This window comes from Anoplopoma fimbria, chromosome 8 (assembly GCF_027596085.1).
Source record: "Anoplopoma fimbria isolate UVic2021 breed Golden Eagle Sablefish chromosome 8, Afim_UVic_2022, whole genome shotgun sequence".
Classification (NCBI taxonomy): domain Eukaryota; kingdom Metazoa; phylum Chordata; class Actinopteri; order Perciformes; family Anoplopomatidae; genus Anoplopoma; species Anoplopoma fimbria.
The window spans coordinates 5,424,929-5,443,239 of NC_072456.1; the positions used below are offsets into that span (position 1 = coordinate 5,424,929).

The 18,311-nt window shown below is 40.8% G+C and overlaps 1 protein-coding gene across 1 annotated transcript; it reads right to left on the reverse strand.

Moving 5' to 3' along the window:
• Positions 1–2,773: 2,773 nt before the first annotated feature.
• elovl8a (ELOVL fatty acid elongase 8a) lies at positions 2,774–17,807 on the reverse strand. The gene is made up of 8 exons (XM_054602549.1): positions 17,753–17,807; positions 17,462–17,649; positions 16,640–16,720; positions 16,459–16,515; positions 16,116–16,230; positions 15,864–16,007; positions 13,214–13,423; positions 2,774–2,848 (listed from the first exon to the last, which is right to left on the reverse strand). The coding sequence occupies exons 1-7, from the start codon at positions 17,799–17,801 to the stop codon at positions 13,269–13,271; spliced, it is 789 nt and encodes a 262-aa protein (XP_054458524.1). The 5' UTR covers positions 17,802–17,807; the 3' UTR covers positions 2,774–2,848; positions 13,214–13,268.
• Between the last annotated feature and the right edge of the window lie 504 nt (positions 17,808–18,311).

The following is an 18,311-nucleotide window of genomic DNA, read 5'->3' on the forward strand; positions in this document are numbered from 1 at the left end:
AAATAGTGAGTCTTGCTTTAAGAGTTTTGGGAAATCACACGATAAACAATTGTAAGTTACCATTAAACGCTTTTGTGTTTGTACGTGATTAATAATTAACTAAGCATTCTGAAAAGAAATACTTCAGGTTTGGCATACATTATATGTTGTTCATAAAACTATATCTAAAAGTAGCCTTACAGTTGGGGATTCACCTCATAAATGACACATGGCTCCCTCCGACAGTAGCAGCTTGTGCAAATATAGTAAAGCATATAAATTGAATACATGCATAATATTAGTTCATATTTTTTATAGGCTATGTTTAGCTTCTTACTTTTTGTTTCTCAGTTGTTGTTTTTTACTTTTCTGATCTGGACTGTTAAAGCAGCTAACAGCTGGCAGCACCCACACCATTATATCATATTAATTTATGCCATTACTTGATGTCCAGATCGACAGAGAAAAAAACTCCATGATATACAGCTCTGAAAAAAATTAAGAGACCACTTCAAAATTATCAGTTTCTCTGGTTTTACTTTTTATTGGAATGTGTTTGAGTAAAATTATTTTTTTGTTTTTTTCTATAAACTACTGACAACATTTCTCCCAAATTTCAAATAAAAATATTGTCATTTAGAGCATTTAAATCTTATTTAATGAAGAAAAGTATAAAAACCAGTGCTGTGGTCATCACTATCCTCTTACAAAAGGACCAGCTGGATAGCAGAAACAGTGCTAGTACTACCTCAAAAGTAATTGGAATAAAAAAAGTGACTATTGACCATGCCAAAAGAGTTAAAAAGAAAAGTTTTGTGTGAGGAAAAGAAGGGTTCAATTCTGGTTTTACTGGCAGAGGGATACAGTGAGTGTCAGGTTGCTTCCATCCTTAACATTTCAAAGATGGGGGTTCATAAGAACAAGGTCAAGCAGCAGACATTAGGGACAATTCAATTCAATTCAGTTTATTTTGTATAGCCCAGAATCACAAATTACAAATTTGCCTCAGAGGGCTTTAAACAACAAAGCTACAGACCGGCAGAGGACGAAAATGACTGCCAACTCATTCGAATGTCACTCAACAACCGTAGGATGACATCAAGTGACCTCCAAACAGAATGGCAAACAGCAGCTTGGGTGAAGTGCACGGCGAGGACGGTTAGAAACAGGCTCCTAGGGGCAGGGCTGAAGTTGTGCAAAGCTAGAAAAAAGGCCTTCATCAACGAGAAGCAAAGAAGAGCCAGGCTGAGGTTTGCAAAATACCATAAGGATTGGACCATAGACGACTGGAGTAAGGTAATCTTCTCTGATGAGTCCAATTTTCAGCTTTGCCCAACACCTGGTCATCTAATGGTTAGACGGAGACCTGGAGAGGCCTACAAGCCACAGTGTCTCGCACCTACTGTGAAATTTGGTGGAGGATCGGTGATGATCTGGGGGTGCTTCAGCAAGGCTGGAATCGGGCAGATTTGTGTTTGTGAAGGACGCATGAATCAAGCCAAGAACAAAGTTGTCCTGGAAAAAAACTTGCTTCCTTCTGCTCTGACAATGTTCCCCAACTCTGAAGAGTGGTTTTCCAGCAGGACAATGCTCCATGCCACACAGCCAGGTCAGTGAAGGTGTGGATGAAGGACCACCAGATCAGGACCCTGTCATGGCCCAATCTCCAGACCCGAATCCCATTGAAAACCTCTGGAATGTGATCAAGAGGAAGATTGATGGTCACAAGCCATCAAACAAAGCCGAGCTGTTTGAATTTTTGCGCCAGGAGTGGCTTAAAGTCACCCAACAGCAATGTGAAAGACTGGTGTAGAGCATGCTAAGACGCATGAAAGCTGTGATTGTAAATCACAGATATTCCACCAAATATTGATTTCTGAACTCTTCCTACGTTAAAACATTAGTATTGTGTTGTTTAAAAATGAATATGAACTTGTTTTCTTTGCATTGTTCCAGATCTGAAAACACTCATCTTTTTTGTTGTCATTTTCTGCAAATAAATGCTCTAAATGATAATATTTTTCTTAGAAATTTGTCAGTAGTTTATAGAATAAAACAAAAAATGTAATTTTTACTCAAACACATACCAATAAATAGTAAAACCAGAGAAACTGATAATTTTGAAGTGGTCTCTTATTTTTTTCCAGAGCTGTATATCATTACACACTGTACCATATCTGTCATATGTGGTAGCATTAATGCTTTTAAGAGAGTGCAACCAACTTTCAGTTTGCAGAGATTGCTGGTCTTCCAGTAAGACAATCACCACCTGGAGGTTTTCTACCTTTTCTTTTAACTCTACGCCACAGAGTATCACATATACATTTATATTGTACTGCATGCTTAGAGTAAGACACTCTACCAGAAAAACAAACCAACAAATTGTGTCGTTGGGAGTCATGTAAGTAGAAAGGTATCAGATCTGGTGGAAGGCTATATCCTAGCACGAGCCATACGCCAAACGTAATGATGCAACTGTTGTGGGACTCCATTCTCCTGAAACCATGAATTGGTCCTGGACTAAAGAAAAAAAAAAAAATCATCCAGTCTCTCAGATTATTTATTTTTTTGTCTCAAGGTCAAACCAAATGCATTTACAGCAGAATGAATGGTGGGCAAAGTGCAGTCCTTGAGGTTTATTGTCGATGCTGTAAACCCGTGGTTACATTTTAATAGTGGGCTGTAATTTAAACTTTTGTGTAAAATCGGACATGACAATAAGTAACCAGGATTGCTGGCCTTTGCCTAATGACCCAATCATGTCTCAATGAAGTCATGCTTTCGCTCCAGCATCCCTTTCGACAGACATTTTTCGATGCATATGTGAAGACTGTGAGAAATGAAGACGACTGAGCAGCGCCGACGATGACTGCGGAAAAAAAGAAAGAATACGAACAAATGAACAAGGATTTAATGAAGAACAAAAGAGGGGGAAGAGGGGGAGAGGAAGAAAAGATTCTAAAGAAAGATACATATAGATAGATTCCTTTTATCTACGGCTATAGAGAGGGGATTTGCGATGGAGGAATTAAAGGCGGGGAGGCCTTGATATGCAAATGAAGCTGCTGCTAATCAAAGCAATAAGATTAGCCTTCCAAATTGAGATGAAGAAAGGCTCCATTATCTAGGCCGAGTGTCATGTTTAATAACGCGGAACGGCATGGTAATTCGCTAGTGATGCAACTGTAGCCCATGTGGGTGTGTTTATGTGTGTGTGTGTGTGTGTGTGTGTGTGTGTGTGTGTGTGTGTGTGTGTGTGTGTGTGTGTGTGTGTGTGTGTGTGTGTGTGTGTGTGCATGGGTGTGGAAGAAAGAGTGAAAGAGAGCAAAATGATATATAGAGAATTAAACATGTGAGAGACAAATTGTGACCTTGTATGTGTGTGTGAGCTTGGTGTCACTGAGCGTGAGTGTGTGTTGATAGTGGAAGAGAAGGCGCAAAAAATGGTTCCCATAGGAAAGAAGTGTGTGTGCGATTTTTTTGTTGTGTGTGTGTGTGTGTGTGTGTGTGTGTGTGTGTGTGTGTGTGTGTGTGTGTGTGTGTGTGTGTGTGTGAGTGTGCGCACACGCGGCTTTGATGCTAAAGTTTTGTGCCACACAAGAGAGATGAACACTTGTGAAATGATGTGGAAAAATGCGCCTTTAGACAGACTTCTGTCTGCTCGCACGGACAGTGCAGCCTCACCTGGTTTGACTGGGTGTACTGTAATTCCACAAATTAATCACTAAAAGAGTGAGAGACAGCGAGAGAGCGAGAGAGAGAGGTGGACAGGTGTGCAGGTGACGAGCACACATTTACAAGCAATAGAGAGAGAGAGTGTGCCCTTATTCAACTAGTGAAGGTGAATCAATATTGGAAATAGGCTAGCTGTGTGCTAACGTGTTTGTCACCACCTTTTAAATTGCTGATATGTCGATATTTTTCCAGCTAGTTCCGCTTCTTAAGGGCCGGCCCCCCAGGTGAATGGGGTCAAAAAAATGCAACTAATAGATACTACCACGAAACCTCCGCAGATGTTTTCTTAGACCAAGACAATTATTGTTTGTATTACAAGTTTGTATGTCTAGATTTACGAAGATTCGTAGGGTGGCTGGGCTCAGCCTTAGAGATAGTGTGAGGAGCTCAGACATCCAGAGGGAGCTCGGAGTAGAGCCGCTGCTCCTTCGCGTCGAAAGGGGCCAGCTGAGGTGGCTCGGGCATCTGATCAGGATGCCTCCTGGACGCCTCCCTTTAGAGGTTTTCCAGGCACGTCCAACTGGTAAGAGGCCCCGGGGTAGACCCAGAACACGCTGGAGAGATTATATATCTCGTCTGGCCTGGGAACGCCTCTGGGTTCCCCAGGAGGAGCTGGGAAATGTTGCTGGGGAGAAGGACGCCTGGAGGACCCTCCTTAGCTTGCTGCCCCCGCGACCCGGCCCCGGATAAGCGGAAGGAAATGGATGGATGGATGGATGTCTAGATTTGCAAATTGGGCATCATCTTATTAAACATTAAACAACTAATTTGGATAAAGTCAGGTTCAAAATTCTTGTTTCATTTTGTTGACATACCAGAGTCAAAGGTTTTTAATAATGGAATTTTGGATATCTCTTGTTATAAAATCTAAAGAAAATTCTGCCCACAGCCATAAAAAAAAAGGTTGCCATAATTCTAGGAAAAGATATGACATAAAACAGGCTATGAATAATAAATGAACAAACCCCTCTGAAAAAACATTCAGAATACTTATGAACATTAAACTGGAAAGTCTGGTGTATGCAATTCTAGAAAACTGGCTTTAAAGATATGTTTTGCACAAGTTCAAGACACTACAGGTGAAGAGGCTAAAAGAAAAAATGTAACGAATAGATATCACCATGAAACTTCACCAGTTAATTATTGAAAAAGATTGAGACAAAGTTTTCTGAGATGTAATGTTACATTATTATAAATGAGACATTATCTAACTATGGGTAAATTCATGAGAAATCTACAGTTGCAAATACAAATGAAAATAAATAGATGACAACGTTTTGTATAATAAACATCTAAATGTGCATTTTGTATGTTTTCCGTCCACTTTGTTTTCCGTCCACAAAAATTAACAAAACTCTCTATAACTGTAAAATAAGGAGCAAACATTGGGTGTACTGTAATTCCACAAATGAATCACTAAAAGAGTGAGAGACTTAGGCCGTTTCTCAATATGTGAACTTCTCTGTACTTGTGTCCTCGTGAACTTGTGAAACGTCATCTAGCGCGGCCCAAGTACTGTTCCAATACACAAGTTCGCATCAAGCCAAGTACGGTCCAGATACCCGGATGTGTCCTCGCTCCGCCCATTATATCGAGGATGCATCGGAGTAGACTTGTGTGGACTTTGGACAGCCAAGTATCCCAGAATGCATTTCACCAGCAAACAAGAGCCGACAGTGGCGGAGACGGCTCACAACTGTCAGTTATAACTGTCTAAATACTGCTGCTGTTGTGTAACGGAATTTAGTTTTAACATTTTTTTAAGCGAGAATGTAGTTGTTAAGACTTAAAATATGCGGTCAATTTATCAAGATAGAGCCTGTTTGAAAAAAGCGCCGACGTTTGTCGGAGATATGAGAGGACCAGAGAGGAGACCGGGCGGTGGTGCTCATGTACCCCGCTGACAGCAGCCTGATCTCGGCAAGGCTCCTCCAGATGTGCCGCTGGCTCCGGTGTCTCTGTGGTTGTGGTTGCAGATGTAACACAAAACATATACATATTAATATTTTTATATTTTCTAAATGAAAAAAGGCAGGGTTGTGTTTTATATCATATTTCGTTTTATTGTCAATATATTTATTTGTATTCTTATTTTTTATTTTATTCTATTTTTATTTTATTGTATAATATGTGTATTTATTATCTGTTTCTGTGTAGTTGAGCTGCTGCAACACCTGAATTTCCCCCATGGGGATCAATAAAGGAATATAATAATAATAATAATATATATGACTGAAGATAACCGGAGTAGGCGGGACCGATGAGCTGAGTTGGTGACGTCGTGACGTTGGTGACGTCATCAAGTTCGCTGCTGTTCCAATTGCAAAATGACCGTACTGCGTCCTCCCGTCCTCGGGAGTTTGTACTCCCGAGTCGAACTATCCAAGTATGAACTTGCAAGTTTGCAAGTTCATACTTGACCGTACTTGGTATTGAGAAACGGCCAGAGAGAGAGCGAGAGAGAGAGGTGGACAGGTGTGCAGGTGATGAGCACACATTTACAAGCAATAGAGAGAGAGAGTGTGCCCTTATTCAACTAGTAAAGGTGAATCAATATTGGAAATAGGCTAGCTGTGTGCTAACGTGTTTGTCACCTTTTAAGTTGCTGATATGTCGATATTTTTCCAGCTAGTTCTGCTTCTTAAGGGCCGGCCCCCCAGGTGAATGGGGTCAAAAAAATGCATAATATATATTACAATATACCAACATAGGAACCATTTTGGATGCAGTGCATTCATAGAAACAACTGGCATTGAGGTAAAATGTTTCAAACTAATTATGGCTAACTTGTCTATTCCTATACAGATGTGTAATTGAAGCAAACATAACATATAATTGGATTATTGTTAATTGTTATTGTTAAATTTTCATGTTATACTGACAGAGGTTGTGCTAACGCAAACTAATTAACATACTGTTGGTTTGTTTTATCTGTAACAATGGGTCACTTTTCATAAAATTATTGTATGTTTTGTATTTAAAATGTATATCTGCTCAGTAACAATATGTAATACTTCCTTCTCAAATCTAGTGGTGTAGAAGTATATAACATTAAATTAAAATACTTCAAAGTAATACTTGAGTCAGTGCAGTACTAAATGTACTTCTAGTTACATTGCCTTTGGATATTTGCGCCCTCTCATAACAAACATGTTTAATTAAAATTTTAGGAAGTAAAAACATCGTCTTTGCAGCAAAGCGGTTTATGCTAAATATGAAACATTTAAAAAAAAAGCACTGGTGTGCAAGAGAGGCTACCAACTGTTTATGGTAATTATACCAGTCGATCACAACTAATATGCCCATGACTGTTGATGGTTGAAAAATGGCGCACATAGCACCTTTAACTTTGAAGAGGCTGACAGGGAGAGCTGCTTCAGTAACCCGGGCGATGAGCCAACATAACCATTAAACACCAAGACAGAAATAGGCCACGGTAGCCGCCAACAGTAAGCATTCTGTTGTTGTTATCTTTACTGTTTCTCAATCCATCCTGACAGCCTCACCGTCCTCTGGGGGAAGGAAACGGCAGTCAGTGGTGATTATAAAGCCCTCCGCCGCCCCCACCTCACCCAGAGAGAGCCAAATTATGCCTACATTAATATTTCATATTACACGGGACTCACAGAGAAACCACATGTGTACCCAGCCCTTTGTCTTCGTGTCAGATGAAATGTGCTCGGCAATCATCAGAGGGTGAAGAGGGGGCGATTTGGCAGGAGGGGAGGAGGAGGAAGAGGAAGGAGATGAGAAGGAAGGATGGAGATAAGGCGCTAAGGGAAGTGAAGGAGGAGAAAAGACAAGAAAAGTGAAGTGATAAGAGATCAGCAGAGTAGATGAAAGGCAAGTAGAGCTAAGGAAAAAGTACAGGGATCAAGAAATACCTTGGTGCTTTAAACAATGTAAAGAGGTGAAAGCGTACGCCGAGCTGAGAAGAGGACAAAGAGGTCTTTAATGCATTGAGAGCAAGCCAGTGAACAGAATATTTAATATATTTTTAGTAGAGAGAAGAAAGACAACCACAAGCTTTAGAGAGACCAATGAAGCAAATATCCTGTGAGAAAACGCATGAGCTAACAAGCTAAGCTAGCAAGGAGAGCAGGTGGCCTGGCTTTCTTTAGCTCCAATGCCTAAGGTAACAACGCGTTAATTCCAATATCTCTATTTCTATTTCTACATGTGTATAAATAGACGACTCTATGTGTTACAATGTCACCTTTTAAGTTGTAAAATGGCATTCAGCTAAGCTAGCTGTTTCCAATGTTTATTTTAAGTTAATCACTTATCATTTAATTGTCACTGAACCACTGGGCGACACTTTGCAAAGCGAAACCAATGCCAAGACCTTAAACCTGTATTCTTTCTAATGGCCAGCAGGGGGCGACTACTCTGGTTGCAAAACTAAGTTTATTTGAATATAAGTCAATGACAAAATTCTTACTTGATATATTACCTCAGTAAAAATGTTCCCAATGAGTTTATGGTCTCAAACTCGAGTTTCAAGTCTTCTTCAAGATAACAGTTTGATCAAAATGATGGCCCAATTTAAAGTAAAACAAAAATAAAGCAGGGTTTTCTTTAGGGCGTGGAACCTTGTGATTGAAAGGGTCGCTACCACCGCGACTTGTCATCCCATGGTGCTAATTTTGGCTAGCCCAAATTAGCATCCCAGTTAATATTTCAACATAATTTATGGATGCATTTTGATAGCCAAACTAGCCGGGGTGACTGTGACTCAGAAGTAAAACAGAGTTGTCCTTCAATCACAGGATCAGTGGTTCGGTCCCCTACTTCGCTAGTCCATGTCGATGTTACCTTGGGCAAGACACTTAACCCCAAACTGCTGCCATCACTGTATCAATGTGTGTGAATGGGTGTATCATGACATATAGTGTTAAAGCGCTTTGAGTGGTTGGAAGACTAGAAAAGGTGACTTGCTAATCTACAAAAGTAGTCTACCTAGCCCCTGCACAACTCCCCCCTCTTATCCAAATAAGGTTACTTCTGGCTCCAAAAGACCAAGATGGCGACGGCCAAAATGTCAAATTCAAGGCTTCATAACGGTAATCTACAAACTAGGTGGTGATGTCACTGTGGCTAGTTTCATTACTTTTATACAGTCTGTGCAGGAGTAAATTTAAAGTCAGTGTGTTCAGTGCATAGACAGCAAATCAGTACATCTGGATGAAAATGGGTATTTCTTTTAATTAAATAATCAAACTGTAATATGCCTTACTATATCAACATTAAAAGTGCTATACCACTTGTATACCGTCGTGTTTTCTTCATAATTTCTCTCCCTTTGTCTGCAAGGAAGTCTTAACTGGCAGTGTAGTATAACTGAACTTTAATTGTTATGGATCAGGGGAAATGCAAGAAATATTAGGAAAAATCTCTAAAAGTCAGTGTGAGGTAGTGCAGTCTTTTTTGTCTCTTTGTAGTTGTTTTGAGTCTCTTTGTAGACTTTGTGTGTCTCTTTGTAGCCGGATTATGAGACAATGGGCTCCTGGGCACAGACATGGACCCACCACCTTTATAGATGCAAGACACAGATTTGGGGGTTGTTTAGCCTCTTTTTGTATTGTATCTCTTTGTGTGTAGTTGTTTTGAGTCTCTTTGTAGACTTTGTGTGTCTCTTTGTAGTTGTTTTTGTCTTTTTATAGTCACTTTGTAGTCATTTTGACCCTTTTTTCAATGTCGTTGTGAGTCCCTTTGTGTCTCCTTCCAGTTGTTTTGCATCGTTTTGTAGGCGCTTTGGTTTCTTTTAAGTCTTTTTCCATCTCTTTGTAGTTGTTTTATGTTTCTTTGTGGTAATTTTGATTCTCTTTCTGGTTGGTATTTTATAGTTGAAGGACACAGGGGGCGCTGACAGTTTTGACCCCTGGGCCTGTGCACATAAGGCCTGTTCAGTAATCCATCCAAGTCAGCGATCACTAGTAGCAGTGGGATTGTATGAATTTTTGTGGCACAAAGACTGCTCACACTTCCTGCCCAAACATCCTCTTTTTGGACCTTGGTAGCAGAACAGAGGACTGAGCATAATAAATAAATGTATCCTTCACTAAAAGGAATTGTTTTTGAGTTATTGTAGTCTGGAACATAAATGGTTGACCAACACACAGACCAGCATTTCCACCCCCGGAGCCACACCGCCAGCTTTGCTAAAATGTGACAGCCTTACCAGGAATCAATCAGGGCTAACGGGCCAAATTTTACAGAATTGGGTTCATGCAAATATAAATCAAATCAAGTAATACCCTGTGGGCCTGAGCCCCACTGGAGCCCATCTCTGTCTATCTCTGTCTGAGATTGTCTGACCCACAGCAAACAATAAAAGCCATAAACCATGCCTGTCAAGACAAATAGCACATCCCCCATATAACTTCGATAACACAGATACAGGTGGCACTGGGTTCATCCCATTGTCAATAAATGGGGCTGATGTCACCAACAGATGGGGCTTCTTTTGTCGAAAACAATGAAACACATGGATGCGCACATATGCACAGACTGAATGTGGTGACGGAGTGACTGACAGATCTTATTCGAACAAATGCGATTTATAGTTGAGGTTCTAAAATGGAGACCTTCTCTTCTCCGTCAGTCTGTGTTAGCCCCTGCTTGGAGTTTCGCGCTTGTTTATTACGTCGACATGCACGCACTTGACAGGGAGCTACTTGCTGGTTGGTTGGCTGATTAACACTAGCTTGCCTGCTGGTTGAGTGCGCTCCCATCACGGTGAGATTGCCGCAGCCTCTTGTTAACCCTCGTTGTATGAAACAACCCAGTGGCTCACCTTCAAGCACACTCAGCAGCCTCTTATTCCCAAACCTCTCTCACTATCAACAATTATGCCTGTGTGTGTCATTGTGTGCGAGTGTGTATCCCTGTTCCTCTCACTAGCCAGGAAGTTTAGCAGCAGCAGCTCTGAGAGGGCTTCAATATCCTCTCCCTCTAACCTGATTATTAATTACAGTGTGCCTCTAGCTGACCGCAGCCCAAACACCGTCTAGCACTGTTGCCAAGGAGACAGACACAAAGTCATTCACAAACAAGATTCAGGAAACAGATTTAAGCCCGTTCACAGCACGGCCAATGTTTTTTTTGTCTGATCTGAGATATGAGTGAAAAGTGCTAATATTTCGTGACACCTGTAACTAACTTGGCATCACTTCAAAAGCGCCTTAGCTCACTAAACACTCAAGATGAAATCCATCATCTGGATGCAGAATCATAAGTTGACCAAAGCGACTGCGTGCCAGAGAGTCAGTCATGCCCGAGCTCTACAGCACTCAGCAGTAATCAACCTGGAGCTGTGCCTGCAGTGAGGCCGAGGGACATCACTCTTTAAATGGGCTGCTGGCAATCAGCTGCCTGTGTGTGTGTGTGTGTGTGTGTGTGTGTGTGTGTGTGTGTGTGTGTGTGTGTGTGTGTGTGTGTGTGTGTGTGTGTGTGTGTGTGTGTGTGCTTCACACTTGTGTTGAAATGGAGAGCAGATTAAGTACTTGCCAGCGGCAAAATAGGGCTTATAATGCTACACAAGTGTGTCCAGTGTTATTTTAGCTCTGGCCGTACGCTGATGTATTGCACTCATTGACACATGCGCATGGACTCTGAAAAACACTTTCAGAAGAAGTACGTAGGCAAAATTTGTAATGATAAATTCCAACTTTTGTTAGAGTTACCCTATGGAGTTTTCTTGTAACACAGTAAGTGCATTGAATCCTTGAGGCCTAACAAATGTGTTGAACCGCCTTCCTTATTTTAAAGGAGCTGCAGTGCTGCTGAGCGCTGTTCTCATACGGCGGTTACGGTTGATAATGCCGTCGTCAGCATTGCCGTGGTAGCGGGGCACCCGCCCTCCTGTCCAGGCTCAGTTAAACACTGTTAGCTCTGTCACCACTTTTGCTGTAGTTTGCAATGTTAGCACCATTAGCTATGAGCTGCCAGCTCGCCGTCGCCAAATTGAGAGTCGTTTAGAGGCAGTCAAAATGTTCCCGATTACGTATCTTGCACCTTTAAAACCTGCAACGATTAAATCCTTGTGGGCTACTTTGCGGTCTTAAAAAAACCCATGTGTGGGGAGCAAACGAAACTGAGGCCCCAGTAGTGCTCCATAGCACTACTAGTGGTCAAACCCTTCTATGTTGGAGGTAAGGAGTTGGGGCATATTCAGATCAACCGTAGCAATGAACACAGAGGATAACACTATTGCCACCAGGGTATTATAAACCATGAGTGTTTTAGCTTCTGACAAACCTTCACAGTCCCTGAAGTTTACTGTTTCACCTAAATACTCCTCATGCAGCTTTGAAACGCTCTCACAGTTCCTCAACATTGGACAACAAGAAATTAGCTGTTATAGTGACTTACACTAGATGGCTTGCTCCAAACCTGCCTGTTCAACAAGTTGGACTTTCTCCAAAATTAAGCTTGTCTGATTGTAGGAACAAGGGAAGATGGTCAAGTGTACAGAACCCTGGAATTGAACATTAATGACACACGGTCAATGTTCGTGTTATTAGCTACACCTGGGCTGTAACATTTTAAAATGTACACTGTGGAAAAGAGCTATGTAGGTTTTTCAGGTGTATAAGAATCTTCTGCAGCCGGTTTTGAATGCACTTTTGCCCTGACTGACATGTAACTCTACCTTCCACTCTGAAATTGTTTTTTTAATTTTGCTAATCGATAAAGTGTCGCTTTTTGAGAGCTCTAGTCTGGCTTTTGTTGTGTTTGCAAGTTGATTTTGAAAACTCACATGTAAGGGGGCGATTCCCTGAAATATGTCAAGTTGCCCCATTGTGCTGATTGGTATAAAAATGACTCCACTAAGTGTCTTGATTTAGTCACTCCTGAGTGCTTTTTCATGGTATTCTGTTGAGTTTGAAGAAGAACACAGTTGAAACTGCTGGAGATAGAAAAGAATAGATGGACAGATAGTGAACAGATTGGGAATAAGCAATGATGGAAGGGGCTATGCAATGCAAGGGAAACATAATTCATTTCAGCCCACAAGGGGGAGTGGATGAGATCACTGCCTGGCAATTATCCTTCAACATCATGACAGATGGAACCAGGGGGGATGTAGGTTGGAAAGAGGGATTAAATGCTTGAAACTGGGGAGGGGGACCCTGATTAAAAAAAAAGGGGGGAGGTTGATTGGCTGTGACTGCCATCCAATGGGTGTAAGAGAAGAATAAAGCAACCCAACGTCTCATCCATTAGCAGCTGGGGGAGTGATGAAACGGGGGTTAATGTTTGTTAAGTGTTTTTTATGGTCTTGGTACTGGATGAATGAACAGAAGCAATGAATGACTGTGGTAAATGGAAGACTCTCATAAGTAATAAACATCCCTACATGTGCTTTGTGTGTGTGTGTTCAAGGCACAAATATATCATTATAACGCATCAATATAGTTTCCATGGTGACGTATTCTGTACATATAATGTTTTATCCCTCCTCTTTCATAGCTCCTTCGTCCCTTTCTGTACTTACTGTTTCCAATTTGTTTCATCTCTTCTCTCTCATAAATTCCCCTCTGTCTTCTTCCCTATGTCTTCTTGGTCTTATTCTTGGCGAGGTAGCTGTGATAGTAGAAGTTGCTGAAGAGAGCGATGAGGCTGAGAGAGTAGGCAAACACAACCATGTTCATGGAGTCAGGGAAGTCACAGTCAGCAAACAGGTTGTAGGTGGTGTGGATGGTAACTATGAAAAACTGGAGCTTGGTGGGAGACAGACAGAGAGAAAGACAGACAGACAGGAGAGATAAGAGAGAGAGTGAGACAATACCAATACCACTTTGAGTGACCACAAACTGAGAAAGACATAAAGGAAATACAAAGCGATTGACCACAACCTTGCTGCTGAGACAGACAAACCTGGCAACCTAGAGAAAACAGAGCTACACCTATTCCTACATGACAGCCTGTATAAGACATGAACAACATGTTCTTTCAAAACAAAATCTAAAATGTACTCATAAAACTGACATTGCCATTTAAGCAGCTTGATATGTTAGAGCAGTGTCACCGTTGCGAGAGACCTGGGCTGAACTCCCCCAAAATTTTTATGACTTCATGATTTTTTTAATGTCTATTCTTTCACCATTACATTCAGTGATTAAACCACAGTATACATATTTCATTCCTTATTCTTTATAGTGAAATATAATTTGATAATAATTTATAATTTGTGCAAATAAACGTCCATAAATTTATAAAGAACCTACAAAGCCATGGTCATGTGAAAGACGGAGGAATCAGTTTTTTGTTAGCATTCTTGCGCTGGACGTACTTGTACTGTTTTGAAAACCCTGTCAAGCCAGACACCGCTTGGATTTTAAAGACATCTATTTGTGCATTTGCAACACCGATTCATGGAGCAGCCAAAAAGGTAATAGGTAAAAGAATTATAAAACAAATAACACTGCCTGCAAAAAAGACCAAATTTGATGAAATTAAAATTGCGTTTCCATAACAGATTGCTGAGAAGCGCAATTCATTTTTCCACAAAATGTTCCTGACTACGACCGTAAGTAGTTTCACTGTACATTACTGCACCGCAAAAGTTAGCTAATCATAAAGTAAGTGTGTGTTTAATTTAATCCTGTTCAGGATGACCCTAACTATATTAATTTTATCTCCCTCAAAACTAAATTGAAAATTTGGCTGCCCTGAATTGTAATGTCGTCAAGACCTTGTATGGGGCTCCGATATTCTTATACAAATCCCGCACAACTGTTTCCTATATATCATATACGACAAGAGCACTGGGGGCCTTTATTGTATTGTACAAGGCCTGAAAATATACCACAGTAATTTAAATACTTATAAACTCATGCATAAAATTGTCAAATACACACCCAATATAATTATAACAACATCAAAATAGTTCCCAGAGCTAATGCTAACAGCTAGCAGTAAATGCTAGAAATTAGCTTGCTAATGCTCCAGTGCTGGCTAGTATTTAGCCCTCGCCCTACAAGTTGTAGGGTTCCTTGTGAGTCTCAGGGTACATTTAGCATGTCAGACATAATCTTTTTATAGGATAAATATGGTTAAAAACGCTTGAGCACTAAATTATTAAAGTTTATGCTAACTTTCCCTCGGTAAAAACGTGTTCAGCTAGCATGAACAGCTATCAGCACAGCTGAACAGACACAGAGAGGAGCACCAACCTCATCTAGTGTCACTACTGTTTAGCAGTCATTGACTAATCTATATATATATTTTTCATAGAGCCACTATAGTATTGAGGGCCCAGGCAGGAATTATGGAAAGAACATTCTGGACGTTGCATATCCATCCACCCCACTCCACACACACCTCCCTTTTCAATTCATAATTACCTCCCAAAAACACAAAAGGAAACCCCCTCATTCACACAGAGATACAATCTCCCCAATCAACTCAACTATCTCAGGCTCAGTTCAACAAATTGTGAAGCCAACTGTTAATGAAGGCATTGGGGTCACATCTAAGGTCAGTACAATTATTGTTAAATAATGGCGGACAGCCACCATACAGACCTATATATGCTGCAGCTATATAGAAAGGAAAAAAAGAAACCTTGATGCATTGTCTCTTCATCAACGCTACAAAACAGATGGTCCAGTAGTTAGTTAATCCGTCTAGTTATGCCAACAGCCAATCAGAGGAAAGACAAACCAAGTAGGAGGCCTCACGTTAGGCTCGACAAAGTTGAGTACCTTGAGTTTTGGAACATGCTAACAGTAGACATGTTTTTTAGACATGTATGTCTGAGGCGTATCTGCTCAGAGATACGCCTGTGTTCACAGAAGACCTCACATAAATTTAAAATTGTGCCATAGCCTATATCGCCTCAAAAAGGAAAACCTATCCAAACTAAATAATGCTAAAACATGAACACAGAAAATTACCCAAAGAGGTGATCATAGATGCATTTTGCCACATCGACATATTAAAGTGTCTCATTTATGGAGACAGCTATTGTAATGTGATCAGTGATAACATTTTAAAATAGAAAATGGAAAGAGAAGGAAAGCAGAGGCAAAGTGAATGTAGGAATTAATGTCAGTGAAGTACAAACACACACACACACACACACACACACACACACACACACACACACACACACACACACACACACACACACACACACACACAGAGGCATATACTGACCAGCTGCAGGGAGGTGAGGTAACGCTTCCACCAAAGGTATTTGGACACGCTCGGTCCTAAAGCTGCCAGGCCGTAGTACAGATACATCACTACATGGACCAGGGAGTTGATCAGACCAATCAGGAAAGCTATGGACAGAGAATTACATTTTAACAGGGAGTGTATTACAATTTAAGGCCGGGAGCATGTGTTTCTAAGAGTGTGTGCTGTAACTCGGTGGGTTGGCGTGCACTCACACTGGCCACCAGCCACATATTTCACCCCAGCCCACCAGTTGAAGATCATGGTGGCATGATGGTAGACATGGAGAAATGTCAGCTGACTGTTCTTCTTCCTCAGGATGAAAAATATCTGAACCACACAAACACACACACAAAGGCAGGTATACTGTCAGATCTTGAATACAGGCGTTTAAATACGTTTAGCACTGTAGGTGCAGATATACATGCGCTAGTGAGCATGTTTGATAAGATGATCTGTCACTATGTTCGGGAGTTGCTGTGAATATTTTTGGGTTTAAAATAACAATTGGAACTCAAAAACATCTAAATAACTTCTTTACACTTCTTTTATACTCACAGTGTCACTGAGCTCTATCACTTTGGAGAAGTAAAACCACCAGCACACGCTGGCCATCTGCCCAACCGGGAGAAATAAATAGGTTGTCTTTTAGGATACACATTGTTAGGTGCTTTTAGAGATCATGGAAAGCTTTATCAAGAAATTGTTTCATAAAGCAGGGTGTAGTAAAAACTCTTACCCTCATGGCCAGTGGGCTGTCACTGTAGTCGACCGGCTGGCACAGCACACTGTATCTGGCCAACCAGGAAGAGGCTGTAAACTGGGAAGACAAAAGCTGCTTTTTCATCTCTGCTTTCTCTAAATCATCCCATTTTGTCACACACAAATTGCCTGTTGTGAGTAAGTGAAATCACTTCCTGTTTCACTGACAACTCAAAGGACGGGGTACATAAATACTTTGGTATCCCCTGAGAGCTACATCTGTCTGACTTAACAGCTAAGAAGGAATTTTTTTCCATATACTGAAAAGAGACTGTAAAAGGGTTAAAGTTTCTTAAATGAAAACACAAACAACTCCCAGACTGGACCATGCCGTGGTAACGACCTGTCAATTACAAGCTAGCCACGAGCTGAAGCATACCCTGCTCTATGGTCTATATTACTCTAAATAGGACCATCATTTACTTGTTGAACCTCATGCTGTATTGAAGAACACTTGAAACTTGAAACTCACGTTTTCAGTGTTTACTAAGTTAATAAATCAAGTGAGAGGTTGGGTCATTTTCTCACAGACGTCGTTAAAATCAGACTTATTTTTGCCACCAGGGGAGTCGCCTCTTGATGGCCCTTAGAAAAAAATCCAAGTTTGAGGCACTTCCACATTAGCTACACTTTTCAGACTTGGGGGTTGCCTACTAGTTTTGTCCACCTGGCAGTAGTCCAATATTCACTCTCTTTCTAAGTCTTTCTAGGTCTTTTGCTGCTATGCTCCACTATGTTCACCTGCTAATGCTAACTTTGTCTGTCTGCCATTTGTTGCCAATATATAGTCCAATGGTACCTCATAGAACATGTATGCCGACAGGCAGACCATGGCAAAGTTGTAAACTATCAGGACAGGTTTAAGATTGACTGGCTGCCTCTTGTCCATCAGCTTTGGCCCCACCCATATGATGACCAGGTAGCACAGGAAGATACAGCTGATTGGCACAGGAGAGTAGACCAGCAGCCAATCGTCTGTCCTCTTGTCTAGACGAAGAGATGGTTAGAGAAAAGCACAGACTGTGTGTCTCACATAAATAACTAACAATATATCACTGAAATATTGATGAAGTGGAAAATAAAAACTTACCTCCATTTCTTAAAATTCCTTGGTAGAATAATTTTAATTTCTGCCACATGGTGAGAGCCTGAACCCCCTGACATGGATACACATGAGCAGAAGAAACTTTCATTAGCTAGAAGAACTTAACTAAACTACAACACTGATGAAAATTACATTTTGTAATCTCTCTCCAGGCCAGATGTTGGACGTTTATTTGCACATTGACTTTGACATGCATGTTCGAGTTACAATTTTAACATAAGGTTGTTGGTTTTTTTATTGACTTTCTTCTACTTTGCATGCTACTTCTTATATCAACTTGTGCCATTACGATCGCACTTTAACGTTTTCTCAAATATTCTAGTCTGAAAGGGGACATGTCATGCTCATTTTCAGGTTCATGTATGTATTTGGGGTTTCCACCCGAACATGTTTTCATGCTTTTATTATCATACTGTCTGTCTGAATATACCTGTATTTAGCCTTTGTGTGAAACGCTCCATTTTAGCACCTGTTTCTTTAAGCGGCCCTCCAGAAAAAGCCCAGTCTGCTCTGATAGGCTTGTCAGAAAAAAATTATGCACTTC